The sequence below is a fragment of the Diadema setosum genome, chromosome 1, assembly GCF_964275005.1.
Source record: "Diadema setosum chromosome 1, eeDiaSeto1, whole genome shotgun sequence".
Taxonomy (NCBI): Eukaryota; Metazoa; Echinodermata; class Echinoidea; order Diadematoida; family Diadematidae; genus Diadema; species Diadema setosum.
In genome coordinates this window covers 15,632,606-15,649,283 of record NC_092685.1, presented here as the reverse complement: position 1 = coordinate 15,649,283, position 16,678 = coordinate 15,632,606, and the positions used below count along the sequence as shown (strand labels likewise).

At 39.9% G+C, this 16,678-nt stretch overlaps 1 protein-coding gene across 1 annotated transcript in view; it reads left to right on the top strand.

Moving 5' to 3' along the window:
- The window catches only part of LOC140227429 (symplekin-like), a 31,930-nt gene extending 15,252 nt beyond the window's left edge, over positions 1-16,678 (top strand). The window contains exons 15-27 of the mRNA XM_072307838.1: positions 1,117-1,296; positions 3,874-3,960; positions 4,438-4,630; positions 5,766-5,847; positions 6,383-6,565; positions 6,996-7,177; positions 8,305-8,374; positions 9,273-9,381; positions 10,391-10,491; positions 11,665-11,857; positions 12,640-12,875; positions 13,874-14,002; positions 14,766-16,678. Coding sequence (XP_072163939.1) covers positions 1,117-1,296; positions 3,874-3,960; positions 4,438-4,630; positions 5,766-5,847; positions 6,383-6,565; positions 6,996-7,177; positions 8,305-8,374; positions 9,273-9,381; positions 10,391-10,491; positions 11,665-11,857; positions 12,640-12,875; positions 13,874-14,002; positions 14,766-15,437 — 2,417 coding nt within the window. The 3' untranslated portion in view covers positions 15,438-16,678. The remainder of the gene's footprint in view (positions 1-1,116; positions 1,297-3,873; positions 3,961-4,437; positions 4,631-5,765; positions 5,848-6,382; positions 6,566-6,995; positions 7,178-8,304; positions 8,375-9,272; positions 9,382-10,390; positions 10,492-11,664; positions 11,858-12,639; positions 12,876-13,873; positions 14,003-14,765) is intronic.

Sequence of the window (16,678 nt, the reverse complement as noted above, 5' to 3'; positions counted from 1 at the left end):
ATTTTCTGGAAACAATGCATTCAAATCTTGAATATGGAGGTGTAAAATGTGCAGTACAATGAAGTATGATCAAACAGCATTGTCAAACTTATGCATATGTATATATCAAGCTTCAAGAAAGTGAAATACATCTGAGAAAACATTTTCAGCTGAGGGATATGGTTATGTGACAAAATTGCTGCTGTGGTATGAAAACTTTTTCCAAATCATTTCAGTAGTTCAGAGATGTAGTTCACATCCGGTTGTGGACCTGATGTTGTTGTTGTTGTTAAAATATATTTATTCAGGATAAAAAGTTCAGCAAAAGCTGTTTTACAACAATGTCCTGTATTAAAATACATATAAAAACAGTCTCATATGCAGTTTCTAATGCAGTGGATTTCATGCATGTCATATGTAAATTGAATCGAATTATTCAAACTAAAATATCAATTGAGTAATTTTATAATAAAAGTAATCACTAAATTAGAAATGATCAAATAGGCTTACACGGTGACGAGGTGAATAGCAATAATGACTATAAAATAGCTTAATTATGCAACGTCCAGGCAGATCAGCGTCACCAGGGTGAGGACCACTGGCCACGTGCCATCAGAACCCATCCAACGCACCGCGAAAAGCGGATGTATACTCCCAAATACTCTGCTAATATTTCTGTATAAGTTTGAAAATACCAAGAGAGTACTATACGTACTTCCTAGTCCCAATTTGCTAAAAGACTTGGATTTCTTCAAGTTAAACTATTGCAGCTTCTGTAGCAGCACTCAAAGCTTATCCAAGCGCTTGTTGCTTTGCTGTTGCCATGGCTACTGTTGTAATCTGCACTTATTGTAACTACAGAATTGTCATGAAGTACCTCTTGGCCCTGTCTTATGAAGAGTTAAAATTGATTTTAAGGTTGAGTTCTGTCATAAGTCTATGGCAGCATGTGTATTAAGGAAATTTAAAATTGATTATATCTTTTGATAAAACAGGGCCCAGATCTTACATTGTTGACATTTGTGATGGTTTTGCCATGGCAGTGGTCCAGCTAGTGGAGACATCAATTAGTGGCCTATTTTTTAGGGACACGTTAACTATTTTGAGCAATGGGTCCCTTCCTTCCTCCCTCCCCAGAGCAAGCCCCGCCCAAGGAGGAACCCAAGAAGAAGCCCCCCTTGGTCATCGAACCTCCCACCTCCAAGGGCGTCAAACGCCCCAAACAGTTTCGGCTGCGGGAGGTCACCAAGCTGCTGGGGACAGAGGAAGCCGACAAGCTGGCTGTCGGTGCCATCAAGAGAATCATGGCTTCAGAGAGTAAGCACAATACTCCTTTTCTCCCTATCCCCACCCCTTCTCTGTCTCTTCCTCTTTTAATTTCTATCTCTCTACTCTCTCTTAGTCACAGTGGTTTGGTTAATTATCCAATGATTTAGTTTGTATAATGAGTTACCATCCTTTAAAGGCATAATTTACCATTTGCAGAGGAAACAAAAACCCAGCATTAGTGCTTAAAAATAGTTAGGGATAGAATCAACCAATGCAAAAATTTGAACCAGTATAATTGATGGTAAGGGGGGCGGATTCCCCCCACCCGGCCATCAGTGGTGCGATCACAACAAAATCTGGCAATTTTAATTAATTATTTATTCAAATTAAGCCCAAGATCACATTCTAGCCTGATTAAAAGCATTGAGAGTCTACTTCTAGGTATGTGTATCTGTTTTAACATATTCAACAGACGTACATTACAAAAACTTCCAAAAGTCATTTAATTTCTTATGTATTTTATTGTTTTCGGAATTTCTTATGTATTTGTATGTTTTTCGACTTTTGTTTCTTTCTTTGTTTTTTATTGGAAATTGTTACTGACTACTTTTCTACCATAATTAGCCTAAAATTAATCAATGAAAGTGATTAATTGCAAGAATAATCAGATTTTTATGACTTTCGTGACAGAGCATCATTTTCCATAGGAAATGTACACAAATTCACAAAGTTGTGCCCGTTTTTGGGTGACATGCTGTTACAAAAATGGGTGTGGCTTCAAAAAAGTATGTGCGGACGTTGCAAATTTGGTCTCAAAAGTTGCGTGAGACTTCAACAAAGAAAGTCAAGAAGCCTAGTGACGAGGCCTTCTGGCGTTACAGAATTATAGCGCGAAACGTCGAAGGGGTGGATTCTGCCCCCCGGCCCTTTTAGGGTTAATGAGAAAAAAAGTGATATCTCCTCATATTTTAGGCTTTATTGCAAAAATTTTACATGGTAGGATGTTTTGTGATACAACTGACCTACACATATGCATCAAAAGTGATATCTCGAACATTTTTTTTCTCTTTTTAAATCACTGCTCCCAAAAGTAAATAGGACCTTTAATCTACAGAATTGAACCTAGAAATGTTATTCGCTGCCAGTCACTCACTTTTGCTGTCAGATCTCAGACAGACTTCTTTTACTCCGTATATTCGTGAAATCAAGATGTTGTGGGCTGAGCTTGAAGTCAAGTCTTTGTATTTGTTCATGAATGTTACACAAGTCCACATATTTTCTGATGTAGCTTTCAAGATTCACCACATTGAGTTTACCAAAAGAGTATACGTGACAAATACCCTGCAACTTATTCGTCGCCGGTCACACGAACCGACGAATCCCTCAGGTTTGCGTAAGAATGACAATTCGAGAAAATCACGTTTGAAGTTAACCCATTTTTGACTTATGGTTGCTACACTTTCATGTCTATAATTTCCGATTATTTTCGTAGTACATCAGACTTCAATTCTTGCTCTAACTTGTGAAGTTTTTATCGAATTGTATTGTTAACAAATAAGCGGGAAATCGTCAAAGAGCTGCATGCATGTATTTTCGGTCTGCAAAGAACGTTGTCATTTTCCATGTGTGTCCATATGTACATGTACATTGAGCGTTGTCATTGTCAATGCATGTATTACATAGTACGCGCACTGTGCGCGCGGTCAATGAACTGTTGAATCTCAAAAACTACACGCAAATCAATGCGCACTGATTCGACGCTTCGGTGACCGCGCGTACTAGTACGCGCAGTCACCGAAGCGTCGCATCACCTGATTGTTTAACACACGCATCTATGGGGAAAACAAATAATTTTCACAAATGGAATTACATACTTCTACAAAAGTGATAACTACGTAAAAATTACACCGAATTACACACTGACAATTTCAGAATATGTAGTATGGAATGTCTACTATCGAAATGATTGAAAATCTCAAAATCGAAAATTTGACCCAAAATCGAGTGATTCGTCGGTTCGTGTGACCAGCGACGAATTGATGGCTACATCTGCTAGGGGAGAAATATGCACTATGTGTAAACATTTATGTATAAATACATATTCATGTGCCAGTTACTCCCTCTATTCATTCATCCATGCATACATCTCTTCTATTAGAATCTGCCCAACATGGGAGTGCAGTTAAGGCAAGAAACTACACGCAAGTCAATGCGCACTGATTCATCGGTTCGGTGACCGCGCGTACTAGTACGCGCGGTCACCGAAGCGTTGAATCACCTGATTGTTTAACACACGCGTCTATGGGGAAAACAAATAATTTTCACAAATGGAATTACATACTTCTACAAAAGTGATAACTACGTAAAAATTACACCAAATTACACACTGAGAATTTCAGAATATGTAGTATGGAATGTCTACTATCGAAATGATTGAAAATCTCAAAATCGAAAATTTGACCCAAAATCGAGTGATTCGTCGGTTCGTGTGACCGGCGACGAATTGATGGCTACATCTGCTAGGGGAGAAATATGCACTATGTGTAAACATTTATGTATAAATACATATTCATGTGCCAGTTACTCCCTCTATTCATTCATTCATGCATACATCTCTTCTATTAGAATCTGCCCAACATGGGAGTGCAGTTAAGGCAAGAACCAAGATCCTGTCCGCGGTAGTTACACAGTTTGGTGGAAAGCTGTCATACTGTAAGTACATGTTTCTGGCTCAAAGGAAATAAACCTTTCATTTCCTCCGCCAAGAAAGGAGGTTATGTTTTCATTGGCATTGGATTGTTTGTTTGTTTGTCTGTCTGCAAAATAACTCAAAAAGTCGTGAATGGATTTGAATGAAACTTGCAGGAAAAGTTGATAATGACACAAGGAATATATGATTAAATTTTGGAATGATCTGGGAATTTGTATTGACATTTAAAGGATTTTTGATGGGTGAGATGGGTCCGAATGGGGACTTAGATTGTACATGTTCATATTCTTCTTGAAAATCCCTTGATGAATTTTCACAAAACTTGGGAGGTAGAATGCTTTGGGGATTAGGATCTCGTGAGCGCGAGACCCCCAGCTCTCTTGTTTGAATTAACAGTGGCCCTTCTCTCAAACTTATTTTCATTTTTTACTTTTCACTCTACTTCTCCATGATGATGATGATGATTGATGCTTTTGCAGTATTGGAGAGGCACATTCTGGAGGACCTTCGTAGCCGATGTGACCTTGCCCTGGCCTGGCTCTACCAGGAGTACGCCAACATCCAGGGATACATGCCACACACCCAAGGCCAAGATGTGACCACCCAGCGCTACGACAGCCTGCTCTGCAACCTACTCAAGAGTCTCCTCAACAGGACAGACCAACGAGATGGGTACGACTGCTCTCGAGGGTGTCATGATGGGTGATGATGAGGATGATGATGTAGTGATGATTGAGATGTGGGTAATGACGGTTTTGGTGACTTACGGTAGTGGTGCTAATTGGGGTGATGATGGAAGTGACAGATACGATGATAACTCCAGTGGTGATTTTGATCTTGATGGTATCACAACAATTAATGACATAATGATGATGATAATGGCATGGTCTTGATTATAACAGTAGCAGTGATGGTGATGATTATTATCAGTAATATAGATGGGAGTGATGATGGTGAAAATGGTGTCTGTAGCGATGATGGTTGTAAATGTGACAATGATAGATCAATTAGTAATTTTGCCATGGGGTGCATCATGACAGTGATGAGGATATCTAACATTGCAATGATTATTGTAATGGTGTAGTTATAGTGATGATTTGTTTGTGACTTTTTGGCCCGAATTCACGAAGGTGGTACAAATGAAACCATGGTTTAAACCATGGACAAAATCTATGGAGCGCCAAGTGTCGCATGGAATATTTCGTTACGAAATCAGTCATTTCGTCAATGAAATGATGATTTTGTAACGAAATGACAACGTTTGGTAACCAAATGAACACTTCGTCCACGAAATGATAGTTTCGTTAACGAAACGGTCATTTTGTCGACGAAATGACCAATTTCGTAACGAAATATTCTGTGCGACACTTGGCACTCCACAGTTTTTGTCCATGGCTTAAACCATGGTTTCGTTTGTACCACCTTCGTGAATTCGGGCCTATGAGTGACATCAGGGACACTGATGGGATGATGATGAGGAGGATATGCATTAAGGTTTTGAAAACTCCTATGAAATGTTACAAAGCTTTGATCATTTTGGAGGTCAGTAATGTGAAAAAGTTATTGGTAAACCCTTATGTTTATAATTGCGCATGTACAAATATATGTAATGACTGTATAGAAATTAAACATTGACATAAAATGTGGTAATGCAAAATGAAAAAAAGTTGAGTTTGAAGTTGGCAACTGAAATGACAAGGGAAAGATGAACTCTTTCAGTGTCTTTCGCTTTGATTGGATGATACAATATTTGGATAATTGAAAGTATAGTAGCAATACTGACACTTGCCTCTTTTTATCTACTCAGCTTGTTCAACAGACTTGTCATGGAGGCCCCCGTGATTACGGACGATGCTCTGAAGGTCATCAGACAGTTCTGTGAAGACGAGGTGTGTGATTGGTCGATTTTTCAAATGAAGCAATGTTCAGAGAGCCTGACCTATGGCTTCACAGTTTCTTGTAGAGATGCAGACGTACATATTGTGTTATAGGGTTTGCATGGATTCATGTCCTGGTGCTGGAGGTTTGACCCATATTGTCTTTTACTCTTCAGTCATTTCAAAACACCTAAACACAGGACCTTGCTGTTACTTTGTACATTATTTAAAACTTTACTTCTCAACCCCCTTTTTTTTTTCTGCCCGAGGCCCACTAAGACTAGAGAATTTTTTTTCCATATTTTTTTAGGGCCAGTTAGATCAACTACGAATCTTTTTAATTTACTTTTGGGAAGACATGTCGGCCCACCTGCAAGATCTCTCTATGCCTCACACTCTTTTTGATGTCAGTTAGCAATTAATCCTTTAGAGAAATGGTTTGAGCACTAGTCCACTTTCATATCTCAATGATTTTCTGGATATCCAAACAAACAAGAAAACAGTGATCAACTTTACTTGTATGTGATATGTTTTTGTGTGTGCTCAGACTCACTTCTATGCTGGTTTGCACTCCCTGCGAGAGCTGATCCTGAAGAAGCCGGCAGACTTGGAGAAGTATGTGAAAGAGCTTCTTGACCTGACCCAGCATGAGAGGACCGAGGTCAGGTCACAGGCCACCCAGTACATCAAGAGGTTCCATGAAAGGGCAGATCTGAAGCCCATCATTGAGGTAGGGTGAATTGTTCAAATCTCTCTGTTGACTTCCAAATATTTGCTTGTGCTTTTTCTTTCAGCTGTGCTGTGTCATGGTTTCCCTACTCCTTTGATCTGGTCTCCTCTTCCTCTACCTCATCATCCTCCATCTCCCCCTCCTTCCTTCTCCCCTCTCTCCTCTCCTTGTTGCTCCTCTATCCTTGTCCTCCTCTTGGTCTTTCTCCCCTTCTGTCTCCTCCTGCATCTGCCTCTGCGTCAAAAAAGAAGCGGTCAGTGTGGGAGATCATCTTGCAGTGATTGAAAAGACAATATCTTTATTTAAGACACAAGTCAATACATCAATGATTAGTTTGTTGATGGGTGCATACTCAGTGTTTAACGAGTCATTTACAGCAGATACCAAGTGCTCAAAGTGAGATCTGTTTGATCTGATGTCTTTCGTGCAGGAGTTTGCCACATCCTTCCTTCGCAAGCTGCTGCTCCCCCGTCCTCCAGCCAACGTGGTGCTGCAGCTGAGCAGCAGCGAGCTGAAGGCGGCTGCCAGCAAGGGCTGGACGGAAGAGACGGCCAAGATGTGTCTCTACCTCTACCTGGCTCTGCTCCCTCTCAACCACAAACTCATCCACGAGTGAGTGATGGATTGGAAAACCACAAAACAAAACAAAACATGAAGGGCAGGAGTGATATTTGTAATGATAATGATGATGAATGCTGTGATGGTGATGCAGGTGGTAATTATGATAAAAGTGATGATGGTGGTGATGATGATGATGGTGATGGCAATAGTGATGATGATGATGGTGGTGATGATGATGATGGTGATGGCAATAGTGATGATGATGATGGTGGTGATGATGATGGTGATGATGATGTTGTTGATGATGATGATAGTGATAATGATGTTGGGGAAGGTGTGTCTGATTGATAATGATCATTGATGATGATGATGGGATTGGGTGCAACTACGATATTTGGCTCTGATAAAAAACTACTGGTATGGAAAACCTGATGGAAAATAGAAATCTGCTAATCCAACCAAACAGGATGATTTGAAATGAAATGATAGGAAACATACCAACTGCAATCAAAGGTATTATCATGATGAGGGTAATGATGAAGGCAGTGATCATTGGAGTGATGATGGTGAGAATAATGATGATTGGTGAAGATAAAGCTGGTAGTATTAGTGATGATGTTTCTTGTGATAGTACCAATTATGACGATGATTACTACAACTTTGGAGAGTGTCAGTATTAAAGACAGAGGTGAAAGTAACTTTGAAATTCAGTTATTACTGTAACTACCCACAATAATTGCATACTTGTTACAGAGCACTGTTTTCCTGAGCTTCGAGTAGTGCAGTGAAACATTTAGCCATCATAATGGCAATGATTTATAAGATGAAGTACACGTACTTATAAATTTGGATAGTTGTGGTGATGAAGAAAATACAACTACAAAGGAACTCCAGTTCTTACCTCTACTACTACTACCACATGTACTTCTGTTTGAAGTAGTAAACAATAATTACATTGGTAATGATGATTATGATAATGGTAAATATGACAGTGATGAATAAACCAAAGGAGTGTTCAAAGTTCCTTTCCTTTTGAATGCTGTAAAAAGAACAAAAAGAATGTTTTGCCCTCCAAGATTTGATCTTGTAAATTATTTGTAGTGACCTGCTTGGGGACTGAAATAGCAAGTTCTTAAAAAACGTATGACAATGCTGTATGTTTGCTTCTATTCCATCAGACTTGCTAATGTGTACGTTGGTGCCACAGCTGACGTCAAGAGATCAGTCCTGAGGGTTCTGGAAACTCCGGTAAAAATGTCATGATTTACATTTAGAAAGTGCACAATTTCTTTCAATACTTTGTAATCTTGCCCCTAAGTAGTGGAAATTACATTGTATTGTTACATAATCATAAGTCTATTGTTGCGTATTAATGTCATTGGAAGAATGAATGTTGAAAATAAAAGATGTTTTACTTGCTTTAACTTGTACTCACTCCCAAGTCCATCTTTTCCTTTAGTTTTCATTACAAAGATTGACCCCCCCCCCCCAAAAAAAAGTTTTAAGTTCACTGCATTTTTCAAAGAAGTTGCTATGATGGTAGCTCCGTACATTTGCAGTTATCTAATTTTACAATGAGAGGGTAAGTTCCTAATGCCAAATTAGTTGATTTTCCAGTTGTTTGTTACGTTTATCAGATATGTCATGCAATAGGCCATGGGAACATATTGTATGTGATACTGAAATAATGCATTTAAATGCACTTTGAGGACCACATGTGGTGACAAAAGTGCTGTACCAACCAACTAATGGTACTGTTTACTGTCATGACAGTGATGAATTTGAGAAATGTGGTCTTTGCAGTAATTGAGAAATATCTCTGCCAGTGTTTATGTGCAATGATGAGGAGCACCGTGACAATACCTGTAAGACATCTGAAAATGAGCTTGGAAAAAAAAAAAAAAAAAAAATGCTTTTGTACAAGTGCTATCGCACCGCACGCTTTTAGTATTTGTGACATGCCCTCGTTTTTTTGAAAATCAAATGACATAAATCCATGTGCCAAGTTTTAAGATCATTATCTGATGTGAGGTTGCTCACAAATACCAATAGTTTACATTATTCCCTGTAAACTGTAATCTAGAAGCTCAACTCCCCCCCCCCTTCCTACTATGTTTGACATTGCCAATTTGATGATTGCCTTTAGGTGCGGGGAGTTGGGATGACATCACCAGAGCTGCTGCTCCTGGTAGAGACGTGCCCCAAGGGAGCAGAAACTCTCGTCACAAGGATGATGCACATCCTCACTGACAAGAGTAAGTTTTTGCCAATTTGAGCAATGTTTATTCATGTCGTGGGAGGGAAAGCAGGTGTTGAGAATACTGATATGACTTTCAACCCCATCTTGTACCATAAATGCAGAGACTCCAACTCTTCCGCTTTCGACGGGAGATCTCCCCCCAAAAGCCCATTTTGTAAAATCTCCCATTCTCCCACTTGAGATTTAATTTCTCCCGCCCTGGCTCTGTGTCTCCTGTTGGAAAGGATTTCTTATTTATTGCCATTGTATGTTGAAAAATAAGCCTTAAATAGCATGAGAGAGCATCTAGAATCCCGGCCGCAAGGAACTTTGCGCTTCGCGCTCATGATGTGCACTTCGTGCACATCAACCTGGAGTCTCCCATTTCCTAGGGGTTTCAGGCGGGAGAATCTCCAGATCAGAAGGTGCTTAGGGTTGGAGTCTCTGTAAATGTATATGAAGCAAATAACAAATGAATGTAAAGCTAATTAAAATTTCTGTCTTCTTCTTCTGGAACAAATATGAAAAACACATGATTTAACATTTTCTTTCCAAAGTACTTAGTAGGTTTTCCAGGCTAACAGTTAAGTTTTGATGAACCAATCTTGCTGTCTTGGAACATTAGAGATGTGCAAATTATATTTTGCTACATTATTCATTAAATTATCTCTGTCATTTACTGTTTGTACCTTGTTAGTGCAGTATATGATTTACATGTTACGGTTATAGTCTTATGAAGGATACCTGGCAAGGTTTTGAGGCTCTGTTTTCATTGGTGTTTTTTTTTTTTTAATGAACTGTTCCCATTTGTCTGGTTTTGCACTTTTATTTCATTTTTTTTTAAATTTTGATTCTGAATAGGCAATGTTTCGATCACCTCATATGTAGAGTCCAGTTTATCATTTTACTTCCAATAAATCACATCAGTGTATTTGTATAGACTGTAATGATATGATCTTTCATGTCACCTCAGGACTTGTTTAGCTGTTCAATGTAATTATCTGGTTGGTCTTGTATCTTTTCAGCATCACCGTCAGTAGAGCTGGTGAAAAGGGTCAAGGACCTTTATCACAAGCGAGTGTCAGATGTGCGCTTCCTCATCCCTGTACTCACTGGGTTGGAAAAGGTCAGAACTGTTTTTACAAGTCTTACCATAACTCACTGATTTGTGTTTAAGATTCATTCAATTGAATAGGGTAGTGGTAACGTCTTCCCTTAGGATGCAATTGGTTTTATGTCAGAGTCAATGCCCTTGTTTATTTTCTGCTTTAAAGGGACTGTACAGTAGTGGTTGAGGTAAGGGATTCATGTTTTGAACATTTCTAAGTGAGATAGTGAGAAACCTCTTATGAAATATGAAAGAGCATGTAATTTTAATAAGAACTCAACGTTTATTTGATGAAAATTGGTTTTGAAATGGCTGAGATATCCAAAAAAGTGATAATGATAAAAGGCGACATGCCACAACTTTATTAGGATCTCTTTGTTTCACCTTGTTTTTGGATATCTCAGCCATTTCAAAACCGATTTTCATCAAATAAATTTTTTGATACCTTTTAGGATTGCATGCTCTTTGACATCTCAAAGAGTGGTTTCTGAATATCTCGCAAAATGTTAAAAGCTAAATCCTCACCTCGACCAGAACTGTACACACCCTTTGAATTTTTCAGTTTAGTAGTCATTGGTTCTTTAGCAGACTGAGACATGATAGAACATAGACATGTTGATGCCCCCAAGAATCTTCTGAGGCCTGTTGGCCTTTGTCCTTGCTGTGAGCACACTGTGAGCAGCTTTTTTAAAACATATCTGCTGTATATTAATAGTCTTGTGTATATATTGGATCATGCGTTCGTGTCAGTCAAGGTTAAAATTAACTATTAGATGCTAGTAGTCTCATAGATGATCACATTAGTTAAAGAAAAACATGACCAATCCTTCCATAATTCAGAATGCAATTTTCCACCGATGATCATATATCACATCATATTTTCCAGTAGGGATCATTTTATGATTGTCCTTACAAATCAGTTTGTAGGTTTTGTAAGTTTAAAGAACTGCCTGTATTACCCTTGCAACAACTGAAATATAATCCTGTTTATCATTAGTCCTAGTTGCCCACTGCAACTAAGGAAACTGCATTCATTGCATGTTAAAATGATAGTACATTGTCTGATGAAACAGAATCTTGGAGAAATGGGCTACATGTTGACATTTAACCTTTGCCAGAACAACACAGTTCATAGAACTGTTTGCCCATCTGACATTCCCACTTTTATTTCTCACCTGCTTCCACCAACAGAAAGATGTAATAGCCGCCCTGCCCAAGCTGATCCGGCTGAACCCTATCGTAGTCAAGGAGGTGTTCCACCGGCTTCTGATGAGCCACCAGGCAGACAGCAGTGGTGGCCAGAGCCCACTAACCCCGGCCGAACTCCTCATTGCCCTACACAACATTGACCCTTCAAAGTGTGACATGAAATCCATCATTAAAGGTGTGGCCAGAGATGCTGCATGTATTTACTTTTTTGATGATGTTCCCTTTTTTTTGGGGGGGGGGGGGGGGGGGAACTAGTGAGATGTGCGTAAAGTCAGCTGAGGACCAGAAGAGCACTATCGCCTTCAAGGATTTCATGAAATAAAAAGATTATTTAATGAAAAGTTGGTAGATTTATAAGCACTGTTCGAAATATAGGGTTAAATAGCACCCTTGTGGTTTTGATTCTTAACGCTTTACTGAATAAACATAATTTAAAATAGACACATCATAATGGACAGGAGATCGAGCTTTACAGCATGATACCAATAATGCAGTATTCCCTCCCCCCCCCCCCAAAAAAAAAAAAAAAGAAAAAAAATGCAATAAAGCCCTTCTGGCTTTTAGCCAGTGATAATATTGCTAAATTTGTATTTGGCTAAATAGAAGTTTAAGTTGTGTCAAACAGATTAAGTTAGATTGACAACATTATCCTTATCATTCTATAGTATCCATTCACTAAATGGAGAACTTTCTGGTACATGAAATTTCTCAGCATTATCTTTTATTTTTATATTCAATAAAGGAACAGTTTCCATTCTAAAATTATGGATGCATGGCTTATATATTTTCATTTCTTTTCATATTTTTTTTTAAAAAGATGTGAAAGGTATGTCCATGCTTTACTAATACAAAAACATCTGATGAAAACAAATTTTAAAAAGGAATGAGAATGAGCTTGTTGCCATCCTCCTACATTTGTGTTTTGTTGTTGTTGTTGTTGTTGTTGTTGTCTGACAGCCACCAGCCTGTGCTTCAATGAGAAGTCCATCTACACAGGGGAGGTGCTGGCGGTGGTGATGCAGCAGCTTATGGAGCAGACCCCCTTGCCCACCCTCCTCCTGCGCACCATCATCCAGTCCCTGTCCATGTACCCCAAGCTGAAGGGCTTCATCATGAATCTGCTCCTGCGACTCATCGGCAAGCAGGTGTGGAAGATGCCTAAGCTGTGGGAGGGCTTCGTCAAGTGCTGCGAGGTGAGCTGGGGCCCTGGGGGTCGGTTGACGAGATTACGGGGAGTAGTAGCAGTGCTCGGTAGTTAGGTTCTGAGGCAGGATGGGGTTTGAATTAAAGGGGGACGTTTTTTTCAGTTTCAAAGTGATAAATGTTATGGTAAGTTTCAATTTAATGAAATGAGAAAGAATAGAATTATGCAGTGAGGAGATTGAAAGCTCATGTAGATTAGACCAGAACATACAAAAGTTACAGGTATGAATTTTTGAAAGTGTTATATTTTTTCATAAAATCCCATGAGATCATTTACTTGGATTATTTCAGTGGGATACTAATATTTACATTATATTGGATGGCTATGAATGGGATACCAGGGAATATTGCACGAGTTAGGGCCAATATTGCACGAATCGAAGATGAGTGCAATATTGGCCCTAAGGAGTGCAATATTCCCTGGTATTCCATGAATTAATGCCATCCAATATAATTATTATCATCTACAATCAAGTAGAGCAAGCATAAACTGCACAAATATACCGGGCTTCTACTCGTCTTTGAAGTTACTCAGTGACTCGGATAGGCAGTCACATCCCAGTGCTGAAAAGGGGAACCCCCTAAAACTGCGTGGTGCAAAATGTTTGCACGCGTGTGAATTGTAATAAAATGACGCGCACAAGTAGCAAGCGTTTGCGCACTCACCAAGCGCTCGCGCAACAGACGAGAATATGGTGTGATCTTGAACGGCCAGTAACAACGGTAGCCTATTAGGAATTAATATGTTGGCCTATGCGTTTCGTTCAATATGCTCTGATATTGAACGGTAAAAATTGCGCAGACAACAATACGCATTTTTAATGCGCGGCTAAAACGTCCTATATAGATGCTAATTCACATTATTGTGTTGCTATCATGAAGCAATGCTTAATAAATGCCATGTTATTTCCCTGGCAAGTTTCCATTTTCTTTTTGAATTAGCTATGCTATACTGATTATGTAATCACTGATATATCCTGACCCACAGCGGACCACGCCTCAGTCCTTCCAAGTCTTGCTCCAGCTGCCTCCACCCCAGCTCCTTGATGTCTTTGAGAAGAGCAAGGGAATGCGCCTCAGGCTCCTCGCTCATGTCGAGACCTTCACACCACATCAGGTATGTCTTCCCATATTGATGTTGTATCTCTCGAAGGGAGTTTGACTACAGGTATGTTTTCTGGATGCAGTATTTGTGTCCTTCAGCGAGACAACCTTGATATGGCCCCATTGCATAGTGGTAGCAGAAGCACTCCTGCTGCAACCACAATTGCATAACCATGGAGCTTTCATGATTCAGGTTGTCATATTTTAGACATAACACTATGCTATGTATACAGTGATAATCTCTTTAATGCAACATATGCAGTAGAAATCAGTAGATATGCTTTTCTTTATCTAACTGGTGTAGGCTGGCATTTAAACACAGGCTGACAATGTCATGTTGGCAATGGAGATGATGAATATTGCTGTGTAGGTTTGTATTTTTTAATTCCATACTGTTTAAGATCATGAAAGACTGCAAAACAATAACAAATTGTATGTTTGGTTATCTGGGTCACTTGGCGAAGCAATGCACCATCTTAGGTGTATGTATCAATTGATATTACCGGGTACAACATTAAGAGTGCATGGTTATACATCAAGTCATGTTCAATTCCGAGCCAAGTAAATGGAGGAGTTATCTTAACTTGGGAATCTCTACTCCAAATATGCTTCCTCAGCTCATGTGAATCCATTTAAAATGAACACAGAAGTGCCAACAAGTTGATTTAGGAAGTGACACCCTACAGTGGAGTACTTTCATTAGCCAGCCATGCCTTACTCCAGATGTTTTCTTCTTTTGACACACAACTTTGCCTGTGGTATATTTATATTTGCAGCAAGCACACATACCCAAATCGGTGATGAAGGTGCTGGAGACGGACCCAGTGAAAGAGAAGGAGGAGATGGAGAGGAAAGAGAGGGAGGAGAGGAAGAGGAAAGAAGAGGAGAAGAAGGCTCAGGAGAAGAAGGAGGCAGAGGAGAGACAGCAGCAGGAGAAGCTAAGACTAGAGGAAGAAGCCAAGGCTCAAGCCAAGGCCAAAGCTGAGGAGGAGAAGCAGGCCAAGGCCAGGCAGGAGAAGGAAGAGGAGGAGGCGAGATTGAAGGCGGGGCGAGAGAAGTTAGCCCTGGAAGAAGCCGAGAAAGCAAGGGCGGCCGAGAAGGAGAAAGCAAGGGCGGCCGAGGAGAAAGCAAGGGCGGCCGAGAAGGAGAAAGCAAGGGCGGCCGAGAAGGAGAAAGCAAGGGCGGCTGAGAAGGAGAAAGCTGATGTTGCCATGGAAACCGCGGAAGAAGCGAAGGAAGAATCTGATGCAGTTGAGGAGGTTAAAGAGGAGACAACTGAAACCAAGGATGAGGAGGTGTCAAATGAGGAGGAAGAGAAAGAGGATAGCAAGGCAGAGATTTCTCAGACTGCTGGAAGGGGTGGGAAGGGCAGGGGTAGGGGCAGGGGGGCAAAAGTAGCCTCCTCATCCCCTGCAGTGGGAGTGCGGCGCAGTTCAAGGAGAAAATAAGGACAATCAATTCAGGTTGGGTGAAAGACATGGTGATCTTTCAGTCTGCCAACTCTCCTCTCCCTGTATCATTCTTACCTCATACAAAGTACTTCCTCTAACTTCAAGGAAGGAAACCATGATAGTTTGTCTATTCATGGTTTTGTTAGCAGTATTCCCACTTGTTTTGACATTCCACTGGGAGTCATCAAAGCAAGAGAAGCTTGATATGAAATAATAAGTTGTTTAAATGTAAGAGATGCTGACAGCCTTATAAAGGTTGTTTTCTTTGTGACATGAAAACATAGTGTTTTCATGGATTTTTGGTGTTTAAAATCTGGTCTTAAAATATTTGGGGCATATCAATGATGACCCGAGTGCAGTTATTTCATCAAAGTCCAAACCCTTCCCTAACTCTCCATCATTATGGAATCTTGCACTAATCAAAGAATCTGATCACGCCCTCTACTCAATCATGGTAAAAGATTCTTATTCCAAAGAAAATGCAAAAGAATCCAGAGTATCACATTCTGTTTGTGAATTCAGGTTAGATCCATGAGCCTACTTTTTGCAGCATTCTGAGGGCAATCTTGCAGCATGGATGAGGAGGGGTCTTGTGTTGTTGTAGTCCATAAAACACACTTATCTAAAGGACACTTTTCTCTGATATGGCTGTGTTTTACAGCATGTATTCACCGTGTTTGAACGATAAAGAAATTGTGCAGACGAAAGGTGGAAAATGACACCAACAACCATAGTAGACACTGTCATTGAAAAAAGTTGAAACTGATGCCAAAAAGCTTGCACGCTTGTCATACTTGCAACATGAATCAATTTGAATTTTAATGTGAAGTGTAGCCTTGGGGAGAATGGCTGATCGATGCATAACAGTGTATTCACGTACATCGTAATTATGTACATGTGCTTACAGCATCTGGAAATGTGTTGCGCCACGAGTGCAATGTGATCAGCATGCGTATCCCTTTTGATTGGTAGCACCATTACAAGGCCCAACAACATTAAAGCCCTCCATTGTCTAACATAAAGAGATAGGTGTAGGTGTGGATCCTGCTTACTGTGACACATGGAGCCATAGATACTTCTATGAAGCACAAAATCATAAATGTCAATGAAGTATGATGCTTTCGTATGACTGAAGTCAAAAGTGTCAAGCTGCAGATGTGGGGGTATGATGCTGCATTAATATTGAATTGGGGTTTGGAGTTGGCACTTGTTTCTTATCCCTTTATCACTGTACATGT